At 39.9% G+C, this 24,633-nt stretch overlaps 2 protein-coding genes across 3 annotated transcripts in view; both read right to left on the reverse strand.

Moving 5' to 3' along the window:
- The window catches only part of LOC121298975 (ras/Rap GTPase-activating protein SynGAP-like), a 357,605-nt gene that overhangs the window by 229,261 nt on the left and 103,711 nt on the right, over positions 1–24,633 (reverse strand). The gene's annotated exons all lie outside the window — the stretch shown is intronic.
- Positions 523–22,492, reverse strand: LOC121298812 (zinc finger protein 345-like). 2 transcript variants are annotated; one of them, XM_041226042.1, is made up of 4 exons: positions 22,312–22,492; positions 3,347–3,424; positions 2,320–2,827; positions 523–2,007 (listed from the first exon to the last, which is right to left on the reverse strand). In XM_041226042.1, exons 3-4 carry the CDS (start codon positions 2,798–2,800, stop codon positions 710–712), a joined length of 1,779 nt encoding a protein of 592 aa, XP_041081976.1. In that variant the 5' UTR covers positions 2,801–2,827; positions 3,347–3,424; positions 22,312–22,492; the 3' UTR covers positions 523–709. The 2 variants fall into 2 exon arrangements, with proteins under 2 accessions (XP_041081976.1, XP_041081977.1); XM_041226043.1 differs by lacking the exon at positions 3,347–3,424.

The raw sequence follows: 24,633 nt of genomic DNA on the forward strand, positions 1-24,633 counted from the left end.
TGTAATATAAAGAAAGTGTGTGTGTGTGTGTGTATGTGTGTGTAGATATGGTTTAACACATATCTACACATATCTATGGTTCAGCCACGCTGCGCCCACTAGCATAAATAACAAAAGACAATGCCAGGTTGCTAAATGCAATAAAATGAGAACTTTTGATGTCTGCGCCCATTGTGAAAAGGCAGTCTGTGGCAAATGCACTGGTACAGTTTAAAAGCGTGTTTTCTGCGTAGATTGTACTTAGAAAGCTGTAATGGAACTCAGAACAGACAGAGCCTTTGAACTCTGTTTCACTCAAAGCACTGTAATGTTGCATAAGTTATGCTATATTTTTGTTTTATGCTATTTTTATAACTAGTTATGTTTTATAATTTTATATGTGCATACAGCTTTCTACACTTGTTTACACAGACGTTTATTGCGTAAAGTTTATTTTCTTACAGTTTTTTATGTTTGAAAAATAAGAAAAAAGTTGAATTTTCTATGTAAATAGTGTTTCTGCTCTGAAAATGTTATGCATGATGTTCATAAATAAAAATATTAAAGTTGTATCCGATTGTTTTTCATTTTTATATCAAAGTAATTTTAAAATGGAGCAGGACATTTTGCGGGTGCACGGTTGTATACAGTCTGAAATCTCAGCGGTTCTAGTGTTAAACTTTAAAACATTCACAAAAATGTACCAAAAGCACACCCCCAGAACAGATCTTTAAGGTTTCTGTCCTCTGTGAATTAGCTGGTGGTTTTGAAGACCTTTTTTAAGACTGAAACTCTTCCCACACACAGAGCAGAGATACGGTTTCTCTCCTGTGTGAATTCGCTGGTGTGTTTTCAGGTTTCCCGTCTGACTGAAACTCTTACCACAGTCAGAGCAGCAATACTGTTTCTCTCCTGTGTGAATTCGCTGGTGTTTTTTCAGGTTGCTTGAATGACTGAAACTCTTTCCACAGTCAGAGCAGCAATATGGTTTCTCTCCTGTGTGAATTCGCTGGTGTGTTTTCAGGTCTCCTGAATCTCTGAAACGCTTCCCACAGTCAGAACAGCAATATGGTTTCTCTCCTGTATGGGTTTGCTGGTGTGCTTTCAGGTTTCCCATCTGACTGAAACTCTTCCCACAGTCAGAGCAGCAATATGGTTTTACTCCCGTGTGAATTCTTTGGTGTTTTTTCATGTTTCCCGAGTTTCTGAAGCTCTTTCCACAGTCAGAGCAGCAATACGGTTTCTCTCCTGTGTGAATTCGCTGGTGTGTTTTCAGGTCTCCTGACTGACTGAAACTCTTCCCACAGTCAGAGCAGCAGTACAGTTTCTCTCCTGTGTGAATTTGCTGGTGTGAAACAAGGCTGAGCGACCGACTGAAACTCTCCCCACAGACAGAGCAGCAATACGGTTTCTCTCCTGTGTGAATTCGCTGGTGTGTTTTCAGGTTTCCCGCCTGAATGAAACTCTTCCCACAGTCAGAGCAGCAATACGGTTTCTCTCCTTTGTGAATTCTTTTGTGTGCTTTCAGGTTGCTTGAATGACTGAAACTCTTCCCACAGTCAGAGCAGCAATACAGTTTCTCTCCTGTGTGAATTTGCTGGTGTGAAACAAGGCTGTCTGACCGACTGAAACTCTCCCCACAGTCAGAGCAGAAATACGGTTTCTCTCCTGTGTGAATTCGCTGGTGTGCTTTCAGGTTTCCCGCCTGACTGAAACTCTTCCCACAGTCAGAGCAGCAATACGGTTTCTCTCCTGTGTGAATTCTTTGGTGTGAAACAAGGCTGTTTGACTGATTAAAACTCTTTCCACAGTCAGAGCAGCGATACGGTTTCTCTCCTGTGTGAATTCTCTGGTGTGATACAAGGCTGTTTGACTGATTGAAACACTTCCCACAGTCAGAGCAGCAATAAGGTTTCTCTCCTGTGTGAGTTCTCTGTGTTTTTTGTAAATGTCCTAACTGGGTGAAATTTTTCCCACAGTCAGTATCTTCTCCACCGCCCGCCTTCGCTTTAGCTGCTGGACTGGAACCTGGAAAATATGAACAGAAAAAAAAGTAAGAGGGACTGCTTGTAGGCTTAGAGCATGTGGCTAGGTGGTGAAGTGGATTCAGAATGTGAATTTCAGCTGTGGGCTTGCAATGGGTTATACCAGTTTTAAAAAAAAATCAGTCAGTAAAGACTCTGTTTTTGAAGTTCACCAGTATCGAGTCCTATCTTGAACTGGTTGGAGTGGTGCAGGAAAAACAAATAGCTAGTAATGTAACCTACATGCTCCCCCCCCTCCCTCTCAACCACTGGATATCACGCAATGACAATGTCACAGCTACTGGGAGTCACTCGCCTGTTAGACTGCATTCTGAACGTGACTGTCTGTCTTCCTTTCCACCTCCTTGCATTCTGTTGGGAGAGCCTTCCTCTCCAGCGCATTGTCCTCTCACGAAGATTCTTTCCAGCACCACACTACACTCCTGCAGGCGTACAGGCTCCAGCTCAAGGATGTTTGGTTTGAAGTTCTCAGATTCTTCCTTCCCTGGTTCCATGTGATCAAATTCTACTTCACTGGGCTCCCGTTTAATACGGACAATTTCCAGCACCTCTTCTTGTTTAACAGGAAGGGGTTCTTCTGTCTGGGGGATCTCCAGTTCATTGTGCTCAGCTTTAATCTCAGAGACCTCTGGCTGACTGCTGCCACATGGCATCTCAGAGAGCTCCTGTTTAATGGAGAGGGAAACCAGCCCAGAGAACTCTACTCCAATGGGGACAGGTTCAAGTTCAGGGAACTCCCCTTTAATCTGGACAGAGTCCAGCTTCACACCGTCCATGGCAGCACATGGGATTCTGTTTAATAGCTGCCGGGATAAAAAACAAACAAAAAAACATTTAATTATTTAAATACAGACAGTGGTTAAAGTGAGGCGGCATACTGGTAAAATAAATAAATAAATAAATAAAATAATCTAGGGGGGAAAAAAAATGACATGAATATTACACTGCTAAGAACAACCTACCCGCAACTCTCTTGTTTCGACCAAAACAACTTTGACTTTAGTGTCTCTACATGGTGCAAGTGTTTCACCTCAGGTTACTCCCTTATTCTTGGGAAGCACTTCCCCTGTAGGTCGCTGTACCCCTGAATTTTATGCAGACGTGTGTGTTGGAAATCATACCAGTCAAATCATACTAACACGTTTTGTGTTGAAGTTTGTCTGTTTTATTTTTGTGTAATCTATGCCAGCCAAAGCATTCCAAGACTGAGCAATCACGTTTCCGACAGTTTGTACAACACAAAGACATCAGACCTACAAAAGTCGTCTGAACAAGGTCTGAACTAAATCAGCAAACTTCTCATCTGCCAGGATCTTCAATACCTAGACAAGAGCAAAGAATCTCCCCCGCAAGTATTCATTCTGTTGATTGCCCTGGTTGTTTGGAGTAAACAACAGGATCTGGAATAGAAAGAGAAAAATAAATTGCTTTGTATAAAAAGACAGGGCTGGGACGATGCATTGACTCGTTGGAATAACCATTGATGGATAAAACAAACATTTTTATTAGGACCGGCAAAATGTAAATCTACACTCTTATTCCTTGCCTTTCCTTTGGTTCCTTTAAATAATAATTAAAAAAAATTTACCTCCCCTCCCACTACGTGGCACGTACATTTTACATAGAGTAAACGTGACCAAAAAAAAACCTAGCGAAGAGAGAGCAGAGGTAGGCTGCATTTCAGGAGCAGATTTTGCTAGTTAATTTAACTTTAAATAATGCCGTCAGATGTTTACAAAAAAACAAAATGGAAAAATGTGCTGTTTGTGGAGTTTTAATGAGCATCTGTGGCAATACCACCAACCTGCTGGATCATTTAGTAAGACAGCACCCGACAAAACACAACAGCAGGAGCACAAGTAAAAGACAAAAGGAAGCAACACCAGTGACAGCTTATTTTGGAAAGAAAGTTGATCCAAAAAGCGTCAGAGCAAAAGAAATAACAGGCCTGATAGTGGATGTTGTCACACAAGATATCAGACCTGTTAGTGTAGTAGAGGGAGCTGCGTTTAAAAATCTGACTGAGTCTTGCTCCTGGCTATGAAATGCCCTGTCGAAAGACAATCTCCAAATTCATTACTCTGGATCACAAACGTGCAAAGGAAAAGCTTAGACAGGATTTAAGTCAGGAGTGTAATTCAATGTCCATCACTACCGATGTATGGACGAGCATGTCACACACGGTTCTGGCATGTCCCTTTTGTGCTATAAGTCATTAGATCCTCTTGCATGGAAGGTCTTGGTTGCAAGGGTGTGCGGTTTGTTGAGGGACCCAGATTCAATTAAAATGTGGTTGCACACTGACAATAGGAATAAGAATGTAGAGATGGGAACACAGCTAACAAGATTTAAGTTTATATAGGGAATCAAGCTTTTAACCCTTTGCAGTCCATTTATTCAGCGCTTGTCAGGTGCGTCAGGTCCAACTTATTTTCACGTGCACGGTTTAAAAAATTTCTTTTTCAGAGTAAAACAGGTTCAAAAAAGGTCCTGCATGGCAAAAGGACATCAGTACTGTATCTCCAGCCAAGCCCCACCCCCCCTTATTCACTGTATTTTTCACATACCTCTTCATAGTCGTGCATACTGATAAATCCTCGCCTGATCACTCGTTTTATCACCAAACTCCTCAATAATGCGATCCAAGTCATTATTACTATAAAATCTCGAAAAGCTCTGCAAATATCCATTATATTCTTTGAGCGCTGGATGTGGAAGCAGCTGTCTCCTTTGTTTGTGTCCGTGTTATCTCTGTGGTGTATTTCTCTGGTCTGACATAGAACCGCAAAGGGTTAAATCAGGTGATGATGATGATGATGATGATGATGATAATAATACAGAAGTTTGTAGAGCGGTCCGCCATCAAGATTTATTTCCAATTAGTGAATTGCGAGATATGACACAGGAATATGAACACAAGTGGGAAAGCTTGAAGGCATTTTAACATTGTGATCCGAGAGGGAGATATCTTCTTTCCAGAACCTTTCAATTAAAAGGCAATACGGTATTTTGCTGTACTAATAAACTGTGGGCGATTATTACTTTATATAAATTATCATAAGTTATGCACAAATGTAACAATTGGCTTTCTATGGTGATTTCACTTTTTTATTTTAAATGGCATATATCTATAATCGTTTGCGTGATTTATAGCAAATATATATCCTGACCACTATTACAGTTTTGTTCCAGAATTTTGCGTGTGATGTAATCACAGTTTTACATATAGATTGCTCGTTCTCAGGGATCTGGGCCGCTTTGCTTTTCATATAATGTCCCAAATTCTGGGCCGATTTGGTTTTCAGATAACTGCTGCCAGCATACTACACTGCAAGACCCTGAAGATTTAGGACCCCATTCACCACAACAGACAGATTGCCCTTTCTCACCATTTAGAGGGTGATTGACCTAGGGTCTTCAAACACTTTGAACGCTCAAAATGACCAAGCCTCTAGTTTTAAAAAGCACTTCACTTAAATGAGTGAGATGCCTTTTTTTTGTTTCTGGAATGGCATGTTCCTTCTCAAACGTGTATTAATATTAACTTTTAATAAAGAAACCCCCTGCTTTTAGTGCATGTTCACATAGGTCTACCTATTTCAGTGCAATGTAGTTTCTTCATTGTAAAAGAAAAACATTTACATTTTATTTTTGTTTCTTCATAAAAAATAACGGTTTTCTGGGGAAAATAAAATATATATTAAACTTTCATTCGTGAACTAAGAGTTACTCTTAAATTAATTCACGAACCAGTTTTCATATACTTTATTGTAAACTCAGCATGCATGAATTAAAGTGATCATTTATTACAGTGCATGGAGACCAGGCTTTCTCCACTTACTGGCATGCTGTTTAAACCTTTTTCTGGACTGAAAATTAGTGATGTGCAGTTTGATTGATTTTATTGACTGGATTCGTTTGATTCATTCAGTTAAGTTAATCAATTGAACATATGTGTTCCTTAGATTCACTTGTATAAATACAGCTTGCTGAATTACTTGGTAATGAAAATGAGTTTGAACGGAAATCTGGCAGCAAGGGTGTGACACAGATCGAATGATTCTTAGTGTTAGATCTTCCTCCCGACCTGCAAGGCAGCTGCATAAAGGGAACATAATACTCTGGATTAAATGGCACGACAGTTTATTCCTAGGGTTAGGTGGAAGTCTGCCATCTAGAAAGGGGGCAAAGCTACAGTATTCAAACTCAATGACCCGGACGGGGAAACAACGTGGCAACTGCAGATTGGAGGAGCAGATGCACTCGTTGACTAAGTGGTCATGGTTGACGTTATAAAAAGGGGATGTAGCGATGTGAGCTGTTCCTTTGTGAATGGTTATATTAAAGGACCAGAAGGAGAACCTGTATTGTGAAACATAAGTGTTTTATTTGTCATTAATAATACTGTTCGTAATTACTTGGATGGCTAACGCGATCTGGAACTGTCGCCAAAGGCCAGCATTAAACCTGGATCAACAACACTGTACTTTTGTTTAACACTAAAGAACTGTATTCACCACGAGCACTTGAGCACGCACTGTGGACAGGACTGTTATTTCAGGGCCAACCCGCAGATTACAAATAAGCAATACACGCCGCTGTATTACTTCATTACCATTGTTATTATTTACAGTTGTTTTGCCATCAGGTCATTGAATTTACAAACACCATTAAAACAACATTGCACCTAGATTATAATTGTCTGTCTGTTTATTGATCACCTGCACACTGCTAACCACATATACACACACTATAATATAGGTGAAAATGTCTATATAAATTGTAGGTATTTCAATATACTACTCAAAACATATTATCGGGTGCAAGATTACTAGTCAAGTTATACGTCAGTGCACGGTTTCAAAATTACAATGTTGTCAACAAGCTGGGAAAATGGTAAAATAGTGAACAGTTTCACTAACTGTAGAATCTTCTGACGAAAGACTTTACGAGTCTTGTAACAGAATGCTTTGAACACTAATTCTGAAGTTTTTCTTGTGAATGCACGTAGCAAAATGGTACTTCCGCAACTTTTTTTTTTTTCCTGCTAGCCAGTCCACTCTTTTGTCCAGTCATATGGTGCACCCTCTGTTGTGATCCCAGTTACTTTCTTCCAAGGTAATTCAGATTATGTATTTCCCATGGCTTCTTGAAGACAATGTAAGCCATCTCTGCCTTCACAATAAGCTACTGATCAAAAGATATGCCAGGACTGCTGGAGCTTTTGATATCACTCATCTCCATTATTGTGCACATTAAATTAACGCTCACAATTCATGTAGCGTGCATGGTATGGTCGGGGCTGGCTTAAGGATTTTTGCCACCCTCCCTGGTCACAGTTTTTTTTTTTTATTGTCTATATACAGTGCAGAGAAAAAGTTTGTGAACTCCAATGATAATTATGGGAATTCCATAGTTTTACCATGGTAGCCTTCTTGAATCAAAACCTTTTCTTAAATATCCAATCGGGTTCAAATTAACCAATTCCATGTATTTTGAAACAAAATGATGCATGAATTAGAAATATAATGAGTAATTAAGATAAGATTCAGGGTATGTGAAAAAGTAAGTGAACCCCTGGTTTTATCAGCTCAGTTAAGGGGATAATTAGAATCAGGTGTTTAAATAATGATAGATGTTCAGTGGTGAGTTTGGGAGGTCCATTCTAAATAAAGATCAGAAACTTTGAATTTGGTCTTCACCATAGAGGTGTGTGGAAACACATCATGCCACAATCAAAAGAAATCTCCGAGGACCTCAGAAAAACAGTTATTGATGCTCATCAGTCTAGAAAGGGTTACAAAACCATTTCTAAGGATTTGGGGCTCCACCAATCCTCTGTCAGACAGATAGCCTACAAATGGAGAAAGTTCAAGACCACAGTCACTCTACCCAGAAGCGGTCGCAGACCTACCAAAATCTCTCCAAGAACAAACCGGAAAATCATCAAGGAAGTCACAAAGAACCCCAGAGTAACATCCAAGGATCTGCAGACCACTCTCGCCTTTGCCAATGTGAGTGTTCATGACTCAACTATCAGAAAAAGACTTAACAAGGGAATGGTGTTCATGGAAGGACAGCCAGGAGGAAACCACTGCTCTCTAAAAAGAACATTGCTGCCCTTCTGAAGTTCATCAAAGAGCACACATCTGAACCACAAGATTTCTGGAACAATGTTCTCTGGACAGATGAGTCAAAGGTAGAACTTTTTGGCCTCAATGAGAAAAGTTAAGTTTGGCAAAAACCAAACACTGTGTTCGAATAGAAGAACCTCATCCCAAGCGTCAAGCATGGTGGTAGGAGTGTGATTGTTCGGAGATGCTTTGCTGCCTCAGGACCTGGACGGCTTGCCATCATTGACACAACCAAGAATTCTGCATGTATATCGTATCATAAGATTCTAGATGAGAATGTCAGGCCATTTGTCCGTGAGCTGAAGCTGAACCGAAAGTGGGTCATGCAGCAAGACAATGATCCTAAACATACAAACAGATCTACAAAAGAATGGCTGTAGAAGAAGAAATTCCGCATTTTAGAATGGCCTAGTCAAAGTCTGGACATAAACCCCATTGCAATGTTGTGGCAGGACCTGAAGTGAGCTATCCCTGCAAGGAAGCCCTCAAATGTCACAGAGTTGAAGCAGTTCTGTAATGAGCAATGGGCCAAAATTCCTCAAAACCGATGTGAGAGACTGACCAACAGTTACAGGAAACTCTAAGTTGAAGTCATTGCTGCTCAAGGGGGTGCCACCAGTTCCTGAATCTAAAGGTTCCCATACTTTTTCACACATGGATATTGAATGTTGAATCACTTGTGGATAAATGAATGTTGAAAAAGTATAATGTTTTGCGTAATTTGTTTAATCAGGTTATCTTTATTATTAGGACTTACATTAATATCTAATAACATTTTAGGTTTGAAATATGTGAAAATCTTAAGGGGTTCACAAACTTTCTCAGCACTGTGTGTGTGTGAGATATATATATATATATATATATATATATATATATATATATATATATATATATATATATATATATATATATATAATGAATCAGTAAAGAATCATTGCATTGGGAAGTGAAACAAGACTGAGATTCCAAATGCGCTGCTTTTAATTACTGCACTAAATAAAATAAAACAGAAAATCCCTGTTTGGTTCCCGCCAAATCAATAAGTAAATATTACTCCTCTCACTTTGCTCTTCTTTTTCTTTCCTCAAACACTCTCACTCATTCTCGTTCTCTGTTCTTCCACCATTTCACAGACACTTTCTTTTAGCCTGTCCCTCACACCCTCACTCCAGTCGAATCTTCACGCGTTCTCCTGCTCGCGGCTCATCCCTCCCCTACTTGTAGCCTCGGGGATCCATGCCACAACACGCACACACTCAGGGCTCTACGTTTAGATTTTTAACTACTGGCCCCTTGGGCCACTGAGCTAGTGGTTTTACTGGCCCGGATGCAATTTTATGTGGCCCAATATATCAGTATGTTTCAATGGTAATCAAAGAGACCCCACGTCTTAATAAAAGTGGCCAAACGAAGCCTTTCAATATATGTGACTTCAGTCATTTAACATGCACACATTTGTGTGCTCGTCAGAAAATGAAAACACTATTCAAGATTTGAAAATGTATGTGTACAAATAATTTTTATACATTTTATACATACATTTTATTGGCATTTTTTCACATGCAAACCCACAAGCATGCTGTTATCATATGGTCACAGCAACGCTAAAACTGAATTACAATAATCCTAATTAGGGATTAGTCAGTGTAGTCAAGTATATGCAAATACAAAAAACTACTCGAATAGCACACTGCATATTCGAGTACACAAAAAAAAATTATACATTAGCTACTAGGAGAAGCAAATGCATCTTTCTTTTATTTATTATTTTAATGCTGATGGTTAACACGTTGTCAGTCTTAAACCTGTTATTTGTACATTAAATGTTAGGACCCTAATTATGCATGCTTGTAATAGCAACATTCTACAGTAATCTTATTCTGTTTGAAAATATTGCCAATTTTTATGCCTTGTTTTTAGCTAATGTTAACAGATCCCTGCTTGAGTTCCTCTGTAATAACTGTACACAGCAGCTTCTGCAGCTGTTGCTAGCAAGTCGTGAAACAGCTTCTGGGAGCATTGCACCGGAGAACTTTGAATGTGTGAACTGAAATAAAATAATGTATATATCAAGTGCTAAAAGAAGTAATCCAAACTTGGGTAACATTGAAATTAGAAAGGTAATTTAACATTATGATGAATATAAAGACATACTAAATGTTAAGCAGAACAACGCTGTCACAAATGGACCTAAAACCTGTCTTCCCTTGTGCAGGGTGCAATCACATTTTTTGAGTGAAAGGTGTATGCGGCAGAGATAGATGTCTCTTTGAGAGAAACAGTTTGATTTATCTGAAGTCTTCCCACTGATGATGGGAATGGGAATGTAGAGATGGAAGCCCTGCTAACAAGATTGAAGTTTTTGCAGGAATCCGGCTTTTAAAGACACACTTGTGGTGGCTTTGACAGACTCACTGTGAGCAGAAACTGACCCAAGACTGTGACAGCTACTGGAAGCAGGCTGATATCTGGGATACAAACTGAACATTTGTGAAACTGCATTTGTGTTAAAATGTTGTGATAACTGTACTGTCTTTTAAAGAATATAAAGCCAGCAGAAATATTAAACAAATTGTTAAAACACACTGTTCATACAAAGTTACAATATGCTCTATATTAACCTATAGTTATGTTAGAACATTCTATACTCCTGTTTATTCTGTTATTACACTGACAAATATTATTGTATCTTTGTAAGTCTGAGTAAAAAGGGAAATATATTTTTAACCCAGGATTGGAATAGTTAAACCAAAATAGATGTTTATATATATATATATAGTTTTTTTTTATTTTTCTTAAAAATATTTCCCAACATAAAACCAATGTCACCTTACAATAATTGATTTTGAGTTTAAGTGTTTAAAAATAAAATATCGAACAGAACGAAATTTCAATGTACCATTTGTAATTCAGTAATATGAGAGAATTGGTCAGGGGTCTGAATACTTTTGCAAGGCCCTGTGTGTGTGTGTGTGTGTGTGTGTGTGTATATATATATATATATAATCTGTGCACAAATATACATTTTTTGTAACTATACAACTGTCAGATGTGCAAGACATTGTTGAACAATATGCTTTAGTAAATTAAATTACATTATTGCAATGTGCCAATACAAGTTGATTTATTTGGGAACTGCTGTGTTTTACTAAAATATTTTTTAAACAATTTCGTAGCCTATTTGATATGTGTTACACACACAGTGCATTTAAATCAATGTGATTTTTACTTCACAGGGAGATTCATGTCACTCATCATGGTTTCTCAGATAGGGTTCTCAACAGGCTCCAGAATCCTGGGACACATTAAGGCAGGTCAGGTTTTTTAACTCCCCTCTCTAAACTGCAATGTATTCGACATGTAAAGCGAGTGTGAATTGCTTCAGCAGTTTAGTAAATGTATTTAATTGTTTAATTGTGGTGGCGATTCTATCCAGAGAGCCTCGTAACAATGATTAATCATATTGCTTGAAATTTTTTATACAAGTAAACAATATCTATCAAAATAGTGCAACACCATTATTATACATAACTTTGCACTCACCTGCACTCTTTCATTTAACCTTGTGACAGCAGGTTGTATTCGACATGTAAAGCGAGTGTGAATTGCTTCAGCAGTTTAGTAAATGTATTTAATTGTTTAATTGTGGTGGCGATTCTATCTGGAGAGCCTCGTAACAACGATTAATCGTATTGCTTGATTTTTTTTTTTATAAAGTAAACAATATCTATCAAAATAGTGCAACACCAAATATTATACATAACTTTGCACTCACCTGCACTCTTTCATTTAACCTTGTGACAGCAGGTAAAGTATCTATTTGTTTAATAGTTCTTGCTTCACACAGTCCTGCCCAGTCAGAGACTCAGAAAGCCAAATCAGCTGCTGTATAGGTCTGATTGGTGGAAACGGTCCCCGCAGGCATGTGTGTTCTTTTGGTAACAACTAAGTAAAACAATTAAATTAATTTAGCGACAGTTCTCACAATTCACACTCACTTTACTGAATGCATTGCAGTTTAGACAGGTGAGTTACAAAACCTGACTTTCCTTATTGTCCCAAGATTCTGGAGCCTGTTGGCAACCCTACTCTCAGATCAGGTGACACAGGTTGAAACGTCATTAAAGAAAATCGTGGGTTATGGCAAAGATGCAGCTCTAAACGGTTCTGTATTTTGACGTTTCTGTTGTGGGGGGAGGGGGCTTGCGGTAAATTGTGTATGTTTCTGTGACGGAAAGATGAGTTCTGGTGATGAACCTTCCTCCCGACCTGTGAGGGCGCTAAAGAACGGGAGGAGAAGTATCTGGAAGGGCTGGCCTGACAGTTCGTTTCCGGGTCAGGGAAGTGGGTCAGCCTGGAGAGGAGCGCGACTCTGTTGTAAGACCATATTGATTTGAAAGGTAAACGAGAGGCAGCTGCAACCGTTTATCTCGATATCATGCGGGATTACATATAGGGGCCAGGGTAACGCTGATCTTCTCCTTCGTTTGGGTTAACGTTAGGAGAGAAGGACTGACAGAGGAGCTCTCAGAGAGTATTTGTGAAGAGTGTTGTACGTGCTGTGTGTTATTTTCTGTCTGTCTGTAATTGTCTGTCTTTGTCGCACTAATAGACAGTTAACGCACATCTCCGGAGCTGTCGAAAGGAGAGCACTATCCGGAGCACCACTGCACTGAGCACCTGCACGTTTTCGATCACCCAGGACCGGTGACCGTACCGTTCTTTTTGTTCGGGACTGTGCCCTTGTTTTCATTATCCCCGTGCTTTACACATTGTTGTGTATTGCCGGGGATTTATTATTTTTGACGGTCGCCAGACCTGGAAAAGAGCAATAAAGCACTTATTCACTGAATCACTGTTGTCTGTTCATCACTCCTGCACCGCATCATCTGTTCCCCTTACCAACCACTTTGCCACAGTTTCAAACTAAAATCTTATTCTGGGATTGTGGCAAGGTGTAAGCCCTGCACATGGGGAAATATGTAGTTTATTGTATGTTTTTGTGTTAATTGTTAACATATTGATTTAACCAATTGTTTAGTTGCTGTGGCGCTCCACTGGGGACGATTACCCATCTGCGTGGAGCAGCAGCTGAAAGCAGTCAGCTGTTCCAGCAGGCGGGTGGGCATGTCTCAGCGGAGCGTCAGTATAAAAGCATGGCGATCGCTGTGATCAGGGCGGCTGCAAGGCCTGCCGTTTTCACAGCACCTTTGATTTGTAGTTTGGGTATTGCGTTTTATTTTGCACTTTTTGTACAGCTTGATGTACTAGTCCTCTGTGCATTACCATCGCTGGTAACATCACACGACCACCTTTATTTTATTTTCGTTTTTGTCTGTTTATTAATAAAACCTGTGCGCCTGTGCCGGCGTTTCAACTCAACACCACGTCTGTCTCTTTGTGTGCTTGAACAGCGGCTACCCAAACACATGACACAAGCAAGACACTGTCACAGGGATAGATTTCCATTCGGCAATAAAAATACTATTAACTAAAAGGCTCAAAACTATAGATTGTGCGCGTCTGTTGTAAGTAGCTGCCAGACTGTTTTTCATTCAACAGTTTTGTTCCGTTTTCTTGACAGATTTTGTAGATTATATCCCTAAAGTAGACAAATCTAAATGTAAAACTAAATTGCCAAAATGGTTTAATAGATCAATTTTAAAAAATATTCAGCGAAAAAAGGCACTTTACAGAGCATTAAAAAAGGACCAAAAAGAAAGTACGCAGAAAGAGTACACAGAACTGCAAACGCAAGTCAAAAAGGAAGTTAGAAAGGCCAAGAGAGAAATAGAAATGAACATTGCTAAGGGAGCTAAAACCAATTCCAAAATGTTTTTCCAATATTACAACAGCAAGAGAACATTCAAAGAGGAGATTAAATGTTTAAGAGATACAAATGGCAAAATCGTAGATGAAGAAAAAAAATAGCAAATATGTTAAATGATTACTTTTCACAAGTTTTTACAAAGGAAGATACTGACAACATGCCCCCCATGTCATTAAGTTCCTGTCCAGTTTTAAATAACTTTAGCATAACTGAGGCAGAAGTGTTAAAGGGACTAGGAGCTCTTAAAATAAACAAATCCCCTGGGCCGGATGAGATCCTCCCAGTAGTACTCAAAGAAATGAAAGAAGTAATTTACAAACCGCTAACCAAGATCATGCAGCAGTCTCTTGACACAGGGGTGGTACCGACAGACTGGAAAATTGCAAACGTAATACCGATCCACAAAAAGGGAAACAAAACTGAACCAGGTAACTACAGACCAGTAAGCCTGACTTCTATTATATGCAAACTTATGGAAACTATAATAAGATCCAAAATGGAAAATTACCTATATGGTAACAGGGTACTGGGAGACAGTCAACATGGTTTTAGGAAAGGGAGATCGTGCCTAACTAACTTGCTTGATTTTTTTGAGGATGCAACATCCATAATGGATAATTGCAAAGCATATGACATGGTTTATTTAGATTTCCACGCAATTGGGATTCAAGGAAACACATGTACATGGATTAGGGAGTGGTTAACATGTAGAAAACAGAAAGTACTGATTAGAGGAAAAACCTCAGAATGGAGTGTGGTAACCAGCGGTGTACCACAGGGATCAGTATTAGGTCCTCTGCTATTCCTAATCTACATTAATGATTTAGATTCTGGTATAGTAAGCAAACTTGTTAAATTTGCAGACGACACAAAAGTAGGAGGAGTGGCAAACACTGTTGCAGCAGCAAAGGTCATTCAAAATGATCTAGACAAGATTCAGAACTGGGCAGACACATGGCAAATGACATTTAATAGAGAAAAGTGTAAGGTACTGCACGCAGGAAATAAAAATGTACATTATAAATATCATATGGGAGATATTGAAATTGGAGAAGGAATCTATGAAAAAGACCTAGGAGTTTTTGTTGACTCAGAAATGTCTTCATCTAGACAATGTGGGGAAGCTATAAAAAAGGCTAACAAGATGCTCGGATACATTGTGAAAAGTGTTGAATTTAAATCAAGGGAAGTAATGTTAAAACTGTACAATGCACTAGTAAGACCTCATCTTGAATATTGTGTTCAGTTCTGGTCACCTCGCTATAAAAAAGATATTGCTGCTCTAGAAAGAGTGCAAAGAAGAGCGACCAGAATTATTCCGGGCTTAAAAGGCATGTCATATGCAGGCAGGCTAAAAGAATTGAATCTGTTCAGTCTTGAACAAAGAAGACTACGTGGCAACCTAATTCAAGCATTCAAAATTCTAAAAGGTATTGACAGTGTCGACCCAAGGGACTTTTTCAGCCTGAAAAAAGAAACAAGGACCAGGGGTCACAAATGGAGTTTAGAAAAAGGGGCATTCAGAACAGAAAATAGGAGACACTTTTTTACACAGAGAATTGTGAGGGTCTGGAATCAACTCCCCAGTAATGTTGTTGAAGCTGACACCCTGGGATCCTTCAAGAAGCTGCTTGATGAGATTTTGGGATCAATAAGCTACTAACAACCAAACGAGCAAGATGGGCCGAATGGCCTCCTCTCGTTTGTAAACTTTCTTATGTTCTTGAATTGAATGCGACTCTCGTTGCATTGAAAAGGTATACTCGGCTGAATCTTTTGAGATGGTTTGGTATTCGGCTGAATCCACAAAACGGATTTTGAACCCACTAGTATGTCAATAAATTTGATCACCATTACCACTTCCCTTGTTGTTTTCCCCCTTGTTTTTTTGTGTTGTTTGAACCTATGTATAGTTAAACTATTGTAATGTTGGAATGTATTTTCTATTGTTTTGGCCAGGTTACAATATTAACACTATTATAATCATTTGTGGTCCTATGTCAGACCAGGTCCGACACTACAATTTTCCCTTTCCAGTCCGATGTCGGATACTGTCAAGCAGAGGTCTCTAGTCATTTTATTTTTCCGGAGAAAGCCGAGAAAACCTTTTAATTGCCGAGTGAGACCGATAGTAGCCGAATGAAGCCAAAAGGATCTGAGCAATACACTGAGGCCCTGCACCACAGACCTAAGATGGACGTAAAAAAAAACAGCTTTTTGAGATGTTACATTAATAAAATATTGACTTGGATCACATTATTGAGGAGTTTGGTGATAAAACAAGTGATCAGGACAGGATTTATCAACATGCATTACTATGAAGTGGTATGTGATAAATACAGCGAACAAGGCGTGGGGCTTGGCTGGAGATGCAGTACTGAGTGTCCTGTTGATATGCTGTGACTTTTAAACCTGTTTAACCATGAAAAAAATGACTAACAGTGCGTGTGAAAATAAATTTGACCTTACGCACTTGACAGGCGCTGAATAAATGGACCGCTAAAGGTTAAGATTAGTTTATAAATATGATTTGTTAGAATTAAACAAATGTAGAACATTTAGGTTGTTATACAATAGGTGTTATTTTATTGTGAATACACTACAGCAAAAAAATATTATTTGGTGGTTTGCGCAACATTATGCTACTGCTGCTTTAATTGGAAGAGATACGTGCTAATGACGTTGCTGCTCATTGAGCTGGATGCACTGACTCCCCCCTCTTGGGCTGTGGACATTCAGGCTCCTCCCACTCAGGTGCAGGACATTCAGGCTCCTCCCTCTAGGGCTGTAGTGGGGGTGGGCACAGCAGGCATTCCCTTGCTGGGAGGAGGCAGTTTGCTGGGAAATGCTCCCCCTCCCCACAGATGCAGCAGCAATACTGCACACCCATGCTGTGGAGGACAGCTTCCCAGCTAACCTCCTCTTGTGTGGTTTCCTCCTCCTGTCATATGGGGAAGGCACCAGGGAATATGTACCAGGGCTCCCCACAGTTGAAGCACCATTCTTCCCCCCACAGGCAGGTGAGGCAGACTTGCTGCAACTGCTACTGCTTTCCACTCCTCCTTTTTCTTCTTCCTCACTCCAAAAATAACATAATAATTATAACAATAAAATTAATTTAAAAAAAAAAAAATGAAAAAACTGCAGTACCCTTGGGTAGTACCTCCTCTGATCTGTCCAGGAGGCGCTGGTGATCCCATGCTGGACAAAATGTGTGGCAGGAAAAGGTTGAACGGTGACATCAGGCCAGAAGGCGGAACAAAAACACAGAGGTAGGTACTTGCAGTTTACAGACACGCAGCGTGCCGTTTATTAAATAACAAAAATAAATAAACTTGTTAAACAAAAATAAACACGCTCACAGAGCAGGAAAATAAAAGGGTTAAACAAAGCAAATCTTGCACACAAACAATAACAGCACCCAAGGTCAGGCTGGGCAAGTCCCTTCACTGTTCCTTGGTCTTTTTTTTTAAATTAATCTCTCTTCTCTTTCTGCTCTCATTCCGCCTCTCGAACACCCCACATGGAACTGAGAGTACTGCCGGTATTTAAGCAGATGACCATCTCCCGATTAGCAACAAATGAATCACTTAATTCGGGAGATGGCCACCTTCTGCACAGGTTTTAAAAAGTGGATGGGTCTTCCCAACCACGATGCAAAATAATAACAAAACTAAACACAGCTACGCTGTCCTACAATAAATAATAAATAAACAAAACAAACGGCGCTCGCCGTCATCTATATATACACAAAATAAACACAATAAACAAATACAAAATAACACAGGGGCGGAGGGGGAGACCCCTCCCTAAAAATAAATAAACAAAATATACAGGGCTGCTCGTCCTGTTAGAGCCATACTGTCCAAATGGAGAAAGTTTGGGACAGTAGTGAATCTTCCCAGGAGTGGACATCCTGCCAAAATCTCTCCAAGAGCAAGGCGTAAAATCATCCAGGAAGACACAAAGAACCCTAGAACAACATCCAGGAATCCGCAGGCCTCTCTTGGCTAAGGTCAGTGTTCATGACTCAGAAAATCATCAGAAAGACACTGGGCAAAAATGGGATTCATGGTAGAATAACAAAGCAGAAACCACCGCTCACTAAGAAAAACATAAATGCTCGTCTCAAGTTTGCCAAAAAGCACCTGGATGATCCTCAAGAGTTCTGGAACAATGTTCTATGGACAAATGAGTCAAGTGGAACTTTTTGGCCAACATGGGCCCCGTTATGTCTGGCGAAAACCAAACACTGCATTTCACAGTAAGAACCTTATATCAACGGTCAAGCATGGTGGTGGTAGTGTCATGATTTGGGGATGCTTTGCTGCATCAGGACCTGGACGACTTGCCATCATTGAAGGAACCATGAATTCTGCTCTGTATCAGAGAATTCTACAGGAGAATGTCAGGCCATCCATCCGTGAGCTGGAGCTGAAGCGCAGCTGAATCATGCAGCAAGACAATGATCCAAAGCACACAAGCAAGTCTTCATCAGAATGGTTGAAGAACAAGAAATGGAATGGCCTAGTCAAAGTCCAGACCTAAACCCCATTGAGATGTTGTGGCAGGACCTGAAACGAGCAGTTTATGCTCAAAAACGTACAACTGTCATTGAGTTGAAGCAATTCTGCACGAAGGAGTTGGCCAAAATTCCTCCATGCCGCTTGAGAGACTGATCAATAACTACAGGAAGTGTTTGGTTGCAGTTATTGCTGCTAAAGGTGGCATAACCAGTTACTGAGTCTAAAGGAGAGATTACTTTTTCACACGGGGGCACAGGGGTGTTGCATAACTTTCTTTAATAAATAAATATCAAAAATTTGTTATGTTCACTCAGGGTCCCTTTTTGTCTAATATTAGATTTTGGTTGAAGATCTGATAACATTCAGCGTAAAAATAAAAATGCAGAAAATCAGTCAGGGGGCAAATACCTTTTCACAGTACTATATATCATCATCATTTTTCAATTTACGCATCTCTCGTTTCTCAGTGTACACACAGGATGGGGCAAAAGCTGGAACAGCCCAGAATGGTTACTTTAGTTTTTAGAGTCCTCGCGAAACAGGGGCAGTAGAGAGGTATTGTAGCGTTAATTTTCAACTGCATTAAAAAGCATTGCAGAAAGTTACACACACGTGAGGAGAATATTTTAGCAATCAGAACCGATTAATAATGCGCTCGTTCCGGCCCAGAAATCTCTTTTTATCACCAAAAAGCTCCCGGAACACTGTGTTCTGAAGGTGCAAAGACCACGAAAATTATAAACACAATACAACTAAGTGAGAACAATATAAAACTGCTGAAAAAAAACACGAACCAACCTTTCATGTCCCATTCCGTGCAATAAACAGCTGTACAAACAAACCTGGCCGGAACACTGTGTTCTGAAGCTACACAGAGTATGAAAATGATACACATTATACAACTAAATGATAACAACATAACCCTGTTAAAAAAAAAAAAAACACCGAACTGACCTTTCATTGCCCATTTCGTGCAATAAACAGCTTGATTAATAAAGCTGCTCAAAAGCTGCACAGGTGACGAAAGATACAACTGACACATAATACAGTGAGTAACATACTTACAAAAACTGTCCAAAGTGTTAACCAACCTTTAATTGCCCATCCCATGCATGTAATGGGTTAATATGAATTGAACCGCTTCAAATTCAGGAATGTGCATTCAGCCGAGGGGATGTTTGTTAATTTTTACTGTCCAGTAGACTTTACACAATACACTTTTCAGCTTTCATAGAAACACCTGCAAAGAGGCACTGATCACCACTTTAATACTGTATTGCATCAGAACACTACATGTGCCTACAGATTCAGTGACGAGAGAGAATATATTATTGACCAGATCTTGTTTACTGATTAAGCACTAGAAGCAAATTTCAACTATGTGTTGCACTCTTAGGTAAACAAAACTGAGCAAAACATTTTCTATGTCTTAGATGTGGAACCTTTTATCTGGTGCTGTTTAATGTGGTATGCTGAGAACTCAGTTAATGAACACTAATTGTAAACCCTGGTGGCCAATACAAAGCCCATTAATAAACACCACAGATAACCCCACAATCACACTCCACACCCGTGCTCACAACATCCAGCCATTCAGTAATTGCTCCCTCCCTCCCTCGCCTGAACAACCAACAATAGCCCCCAACACACCCCTGCCCCCAACACCTCCTCCTCCATCCTCTTGTTACATTCGTAAATGTGCTCCCTCTGTGCACAGAATATTATAGGCTACAGTATAATTATTAGACAAATTGTCATGGACTCTGCTAAGAATGACATAAGAACAGAGTTGAGAGTTAAAAAGTTGAATTAGCAAGGTATTCGATGGAGCTTGGTTAAGGTGGTCCAATGGTTAAAGACAAAGGCTTCATACCATGTGGTTACCAGTTCAAATCCCAACTCACACGATCTGTGACCCAAAGCAAATCACTTAATTTCCTTGTGCTCAGTCCTTGAGATGTAAAGCCAAGGTCCTATTGTAAGTGACTGTGGTGCATAGTTCACCCCCTATAGTCTCTAAGTCGCTTTGGATACAAGCGTCTGCTAAAATGACTAATTAATAATAATAAATAATTAACAGACAAAACTGCTTGACACAGAGACTCCAGACCGTGCCCAACTTCCCATTGAGAACATGTAATAACTCTTTGCATTGACTGCTATGGCTTAATATTGTTTGGTACTTAACTGGAAGTTAAATAAAGGTTTTGTTGATTGATGTGCTACACTTGTGTGAAGTTTGATTATTACTAATACATTCCGTGAATATTCTAAAACATATTTTTGAAGTTTAAAAATCTTACACTCTTGAAAACGTTATTCCAAGAAACGATATTTCAGGGGTTCCAAATAGTACACAGAGAACCTTTTTAAACAGTAGGCTAAACAACCATAAATAAACATTGAAATCTCAAAGGAACCCTAAAACTCCCAAAGAACCCTCAGGGGTTCTAATCTATACAGCCTTCTGATACTAAAAAGCCATGCAAATTGACTAAAAATCACAGGTTTTGTGCATGGCTACACATTTGAAAGCCACATATTCAATTAGACTTCAGCAGTAAATACCTTGTTGGTGACTAAACATTCCGCTACTTATTAGCAATACAGGTCATACTGTGGCGAGGGCTAAACTGGGTTTAAAATATAATTTATGGTAGCCGTCTACGCCACTGAAGGCACTACCTTCAGATTAAGTTAAAGATTTTAGGTTGTTAGCACCAGGTTCTTCTATTTGGGCCAGAGCATAAGATCTTGACCAAACACAACACAAACACACAATAAAAATGTCAGGCTTGTAAAATAATCACATTTATTTAAAACACAATTTCGTTTCAATTCTCATATTGCACAAACTAGTGCAGTCGGTTAGTTACAATGTTTCAGCCAAATACTTCAATTTGATACATTATTTCAAGGGTTCAGTTACATAGTTTAATATAGCGGCAACTCATTTAGAGCAAAATTCATTGTTTAATTTCTCTCATATTCAGACACACACACAGCACCTGACAAGATGAATTAAACACAGGCAGAAAAACTAAACAAACAGTTTATTCTGTTTGTCTTATTTATTTATGCATACAATGTAAAAAATAATTTTTAATTAAATGGGAGGGGCATCAAGGTTTCTGTATTTGAACTCTCCTGCCTAATATTAAAATCTAAACTGTTTTGATTTGTTGCTCATTTTTCGTTACATGTTGTAAACTACATCATTGTAAGGTAGTGTGTTTGCTTGCCTTTGCACTGTAATTGCATTGTATCCATTTTGTATCAAACATATGTACATATATGAATATGCTAAATACATTTAAAGACTTTTTTTATCGTTGTAAGAACCAAAAAATTGGCCAAAAAATAAATGTTGTGAAACTGTTGAAGATATCTACAGGTGTTATTATTTTAATCACATATAACTGTTACAGTTAGGAGCTACCAGCAATTCTAGACCTTTGCAATTGTTCTACTTGTGAAAATACTGTTACTTTATCACCTCCTCCATGCAAAGTAAAAACAAGGCCTCACTATATTTCACTATAAAGAAGAGAGAAAAACGATGTTAATATATATATCATCTAAATCATATAAAAACTAAATACACAGTTTTATTACCTGGAATGGAAAGTTAAAGGTCGGTTCGGTGTCCCTCCCCCCTTTTAGTTTAATTGTTATATTTTAAATTGACTCGGTCTTGTTGATTCCGCCATACCTGTTTATTTAGAAAACAAAAGGTCTGCCAAACTTGTGGTCGCAACCAACTAAACTGTACTTAATAGAACAATAATGCAACTTACCTTTTTCTTATTTATTTATTTTTAATCGTCCACGCCTTACAAACTGGTATGCAATGTCGTTTAATTAAACTAAAAAAAAATGGCTTTGTCTAATCCTGTCTAAGAAACGACGCTGTCTTTGAAATGCCAGCAGCCCAGTGTTCCCAGATGGATTTTGTGGGCGTGCTCCTAGCAATGGTTGCGTTCAAGTCGCGCAGACTTTTGAGAGTCTGCGCAGGTCCTACGACAAATGACACTGGTCTGCGTGCATACCTTGTCCAAGTTCAGCCGGATCTGACAACGGAGGTCACGCATCCACTAATCGAAAAGTCTGCGCATCCGGCAGAGACTTGTGCGTGCGTTCACTATACTTCTTTGCCGACTAGACTGGGTCTTCGCCTGACGTCACCGGTCTATGCAGACGGCGCTTGGGCAGTTTTGGGAGATTTCCCAGGCAGCAGCAGATGTGACGAAGCAAACATGAGCAAACACTCAGTGGCTGCGTTAGCAAGATTGCAGACGGGAGTCTGGGTCTGACGTCACGGCCTGTGTAGCCGGAGCTTGGACACGATTTGGAGGTTAGCGGCAAAGCATAGAGAACAAACATGGAAGCCGATTTAGATGAACATGCTAACATACTCTCCTTAGACGTTAGAAAATCTTTAGAAAATCATAACTTTATATTTCTGTTTTCATTACATAACATTTACATCACAACTATCAAATGCTATCAGGTGTTTCGATTTCCCCAAAGACTGTTTAATGACAATATAAGTTATATCAGTGGTTTTCTATCCTGTTCCTTGCTGGGTTTTGTCGAACCGAGTTCTCAGTTGCTTAATTGAACCCTTAAGGTAACTAATAATTTGCTTAATTTGACTTTTTGAATAGTGCAGCTTATAAAATGTTGGCGGATTCAAGTTCCTTATACAATTTTATACTTAACTTGAAACCTTTTTAAATGAATTTAAGGCTCTGATTAGGCAGAGTATTAGTTAATGGTTTAATGAAGTAATTGAGAGCAGCTCGGTTGGAACAGAAACCGGCAGAGGCACAGGGTACATTGGGTACTCTAAGACCAGGGTTCAAAACCACCCAGTTATATAATAGTGGTAACGATAGTTTACCTACAGTAAACCTGGTTCCCTGAAAGAGAAGATGGCCACGAAACATCGTTATGGGATACACTCCTGCCTATTGGTAGGTGTCACTGAGCTCCTATATCAAAGCTGCGGAAGGAACATCCTCTTTCGTGACGAAAAACATAACGTCGACTGAAGTGACCTTGCGGTTCGTGGCCATCTTTTCTTTCAGGGAACCAGGTTTACGATAGGTAAACTAACATTCCACCAATCATTATGGGAAATGTGTACCAGAGCCGTCGCAAGGGAAGAACGGCAGCATATGAGGGACACTAAGTCCTGCCTGACCAAGGTCAGTGGCGTGAGGGGTGGTAGAACCTGGCAAAAGGTATGCGGGGTAGCCCAGCTAGCCGCATCGCAAATTTAAGCCAAGGAGGCACCTCGGAAGAGGGCCCATGATGTAGCCACACCTCTCGTGGATTGTGCGGCTATCTGCCCAGGTGGGGGTAAGCCAGCACCATCATACACTGTCAAGACTGTGGCAGCAATCCAATGCGACAGCCATTGCTTGGAGAGGGGCTGTCCCAGGGTCGGTGTTCCACGGCAGATGAAGAGCAGGTCATCCACATAACATCTCAATGCCCGAACTGGGCAGAGAAGGTACAACTTTCTGTCCTCTTCCATCACAAATGGAGGAGGATGGAAGGACTCCAGTCCCACAGACTGATTCACGTGGAAGGCTGTAACCACCTTGGGGAGAAAAGCAGGGTTTGCACGCAGTGACACTCTGCTACCATCATCCCAAATACGCATGCAGGATCTATGCACAGATAGCGCCTGCAGCTCACTAACCCGCTTTGTGGAGGTGATAGCCAAGAGGAAGGCTGTCTTCATGGACAGGTGCTTCAACTCGATGGAGTATATAAGCTCAAACAGGGCCTGCATGAAAGCCTCCAGTACACTCTTAAATTCTCCATTCGGGGAGAGTGGCCCTCCTAGGATTATAAAATCGCCAAGCACCTCGGAGAAACCAGGTAGCCAAAAAATGCGCGCCCGAGGACATTGAGTCAATGGGCGCATTGCAAGCAGAAATAGCCGCTAGTTAAACCTTCAGTATGGAGGGTGATCCCAGCCTCAAGCAGATCTTGCAGAAACTGCAAGATGGTGGGCATAGGACAGGAGATTGGATCATGACCGTTAAAACAGCACCAATCTTGCAAATGTTTCCACTTATAGACATACAATGACCTAGTGGAATGCG

Source organism: Polyodon spathula, chromosome 24 (genome assembly GCF_017654505.1).
Source record: "Polyodon spathula isolate WHYD16114869_AA chromosome 24, ASM1765450v1, whole genome shotgun sequence".
NCBI classification, from domain to species: Eukaryota; Metazoa; Chordata; class Actinopteri; order Acipenseriformes; family Polyodontidae; genus Polyodon; species Polyodon spathula.

Excerpts from the sequence above, each read along its gene's own strand:
- LOC121298812 (XM_041226043.1), bottom strand. The coding sequence starts at position 2,800 with ATGGACGGTGTGAAGCTGGACTCTGTCCAGATTAAAGGGGAGTTCCCT. Across the intron at positions 2,008-2,319 it reads TTCAGAATGCAGTCTAACAG|GTTCCAGTCCAGCAGCTAAA; the intron begins GCGAGTGACTCC and ends CATATTTTCCAG.